Source organism: Augochlora pura, unplaced genomic scaffold (assembly GCF_028453695.1).
Source record: "Augochlora pura isolate Apur16 unplaced genomic scaffold, APUR_v2.2.1 APUR_unplaced_2382, whole genome shotgun sequence".
In the NCBI taxonomy this organism is placed as follows: domain Eukaryota; kingdom Metazoa; phylum Arthropoda; class Insecta; order Hymenoptera; family Halictidae; genus Augochlora; species Augochlora pura.
Genome location: NW_027582528.1, coordinates 1 through 3111, shown reverse-complemented (window position 1 = coordinate 3111; position 3111 = coordinate 1). Strand labels below are relative to the sequence as shown.

General features: G+C 38.2%; 1 protein-coding gene across 1 annotated transcript; it reads left to right on the top strand.

Moving 5' to 3' along the window:
- The first annotated feature begins 343 nt into the window (after positions 1-343).
- LOC144477618 (uncharacterized) lies at positions 344-943 on the top strand. Its single transcript, XM_078195349.1, has one exon. It carries the CDS (start codon positions 344-346, stop codon positions 941-943), a length of 600 nt encoding a protein of 199 aa, XP_078051475.1.
- Positions 944-3111: the final 2168 nt, after the last annotated feature.

The window sequence follows — 3111 nt, the reverse complement described above, 5'->3', positions numbered from 1 at the left end:
AGCAACACGTGCCGCAAATGCTCTTTATCTGGCTCGTAACTCGTCATCTTTACTGCATGAAAAACAACTTTTTTTCACGTGGAATTATACAAACAACTATTTTGTTTCAAAGAGTAATGACATACGAACAAATGACATACGAAACATTTATATCAACCATGTTTACATTTGCAGTGCCACCTCTGACAAAAATTAAGAATTATTAACCGCCACACCTGGTAAGTCCACGAAATCCGAAGAGACTATTCGCCACTTAAGAGAATACTTCCGGTATTATAGTAAGCCCAGGCGTTTAATAAGCGATCGAGGAACATGTTTTACTTCAGGGTTATTTAAAGAATTTATGGAAGATGAAGGCATAGAACATGTTCGGGTTGCTATCGCAACGCCCCGTGCTAATGGTCAAGTAGAACGATACAATCGCATTATTGGTCCTATGTTAGCAAAATTAAGTACAAGTCCGAGAAAATGGGATAGAATACTTGAATTTTTAGAATTTGCTATAAATAATACCGTTTGCCGTTCCACAAACGAAACTCCCTGTCAACTGCTTTTTGGAAGGAATCAATTCGGAATAGTAAATGATAAATTACGAGTAATTCTCGAAGCACGAAGTAACGAAGAAAGAGACCAGGTAGGAAAACGTAATGCAGCTACACAGGCTATAGAAAAAAGCCAGCAAATTAATGAACAAATATATAATCGTACACATAAAAACGCAACTATGTATAAACTCGGTGATTTTGTTATGATAAGAAATCGAGACGTTACACCCGGCATAAATAAAAAGCTGATCCCAAAATTCCGAGGCCCATATGAAGTAAAAAAAGTTTTAGATAAAGGTAGATATGTTGTGGAAGACATTCACGGATTTCAACTGACGAGAGTTCCATTTTCAGGAATCGTCGGACCGGACCAAATGAAACCATGGATCCGTCTCTAGTCCAAACAATACTAGTTTATAGAAGTTTACTTTTATTAATTAAATAAGTCTATATTGTTATGTTAGCTTAAACATTTCATGTTAACACATAGATAGTACGTAATGATTAGGTTTAAGCTTAATGTAAAACTGTGTGTATGAGTACGTGATCGAGGACAATCACAATTGTCAGGATTGGCCGAACTGTAAGCGATCTCTGAGATGGTCGCCGGTCAGGCGGCGCACTGTTTATATCTCCGAGATAAGGAGGTCTCTGTTTGGATGATGAGATGGTTCGTCGAAGGGAGGAGGCCCTTTTTCGAAGAAAAAGAGGCAGTCGAATAAAGATCTTTGCCAAAGAAGCAGCCCACCTAATTTCTCACCTTGTGTCTTCTACAAAAGAAATCACAACCGTTTTATATAACTCCGTGAAATGGGAGAAAATCATAAAAAAGGACCGCATCCAATGTAAAAGATGCCAAAGAATAGGGCACGTCGCATCTAATTGCAACCTAGATTATCGTTGCGTAAAATGCAACGTGCCACACAATCCGGGGGAATGCCCACGCCCTGCAGGCAGCTCAGACCCTTCAGGCCCTTACTGCATACACTGTACAAATTTTGGGCACCCGGCCTCCTACAGAGGATGTCCCAAAATCAAAGAAATCAAAGAAAAAATAGCCGAAAAAAAGTTAGCTATGAAGGAAAAAATTCAAAAAAGCGAACTAGCTAAAAATAGATTTGTCAAACCCGGTATCTCATTCAGCGCTCTATTTAAAGATAACAGCCCGTCAATTCAACCCATTCAACCAACCCCTGTCTCACAGAAAATAGTAGAAAACACCCACTCATCTCACACCAACCAGAATTCATTATTAATCGAAATAAAAAAAACAATAGAAACCGTTGTAAACAATCAAATGACCCGATTCTTCGAACAACAAGAATCCAATAGCAACAAAATAAATATAATTGTCGAAGCTCTTGACCTTGATCTTTAACATTCAACTTCACAAACAATAGAAACACAAGCCAAACAAATGCAGTAAAAATCCAATGCAAGAAACTCGCATAGCATACAGAATCTCCCTGCTTCACACTCTAACTCCGTCGTACCCCAAAAGTGGAGCCTATATTGATATCTGCATAGCAGATAACAGATTAGAATTCCGCGAGAATCCAGCGCAAGAAAGACTCGACTCTACCGAATACGACAGTGACCACAGAGCAGTAAACATGACAATATCGATACGAACCCACGACCACCTCGAAATCGACGAGACACACACATACATAAAATATAACTATCGTAAAGCAGCTGGACAGAATTCGCGGCCTACCTGGAACAGAACACTAACGTTGAAATACCTAATAATAGAAACCTTGCAACAGACGAAATCGACACATACATAGACCAACTTAACACATACATCGACCAACTTAACACATACATCACACAAGCAATAGATTCTACAGCACCACGTGTAAACGACAACCTGAATTCCACAGACAAATACATAAACCCAAAAATTAAAAATCTGCGTCAACAAAAAAGAAAACTGCTTACCCGTTTACACAGATTACTTAACCCCCGAAGTTACATTACAACAAACGATCCAATCATTCAAGCCCTCAAACAAGCCCTTAAGGCAATTAGATACGAAATTAAAAAAGCTTTCCAAGAATCGATCAGCGATCATTGGAAAAACAAAAATCACCAATATATCTCAGAAAAAATCTAAAGATCTATTTCCATCTATAAACAGTACATTCCGCCCTAGAACTCAAAACACTTTAGAAACACTAAAGATTCCATTATCAAACAGAGACATATTCCAGAAAGCTAACATAAACACCAACAGTCTACAGACAGTTAACAACGACGCACTAGTCACAGATACCCAAGCCAAACTAAACATATTAGGCGCGTATTTTGAATCAGTGCACACACAAAATGAACATATGGGGAAAGAACAACTGTCGAATATCATAAAACGCAAAACAGATACACTACAACAAGAAATACAACGAGACAGACTTAATAACACAACAATATGCAACTTCACGGAATCAAACACTTCGGACAACCCAGACACTGACTCCATCCCAACCGATTATTTCACATCCTTCAACAAATTAAAAACCACATTTAAACGACTAAATAATAAAAAATCCTCCAGCTTTGACAA

Bases quoted from the DNA above. Each gene is read 5' to 3' on its own strand.
- LOC144477618 (XM_078195349.1), top strand. From the start codon at position 344: ATGGAAGATGAAGGCATAGAACATGTTCGGGTTGCTATCGCAACGCCC.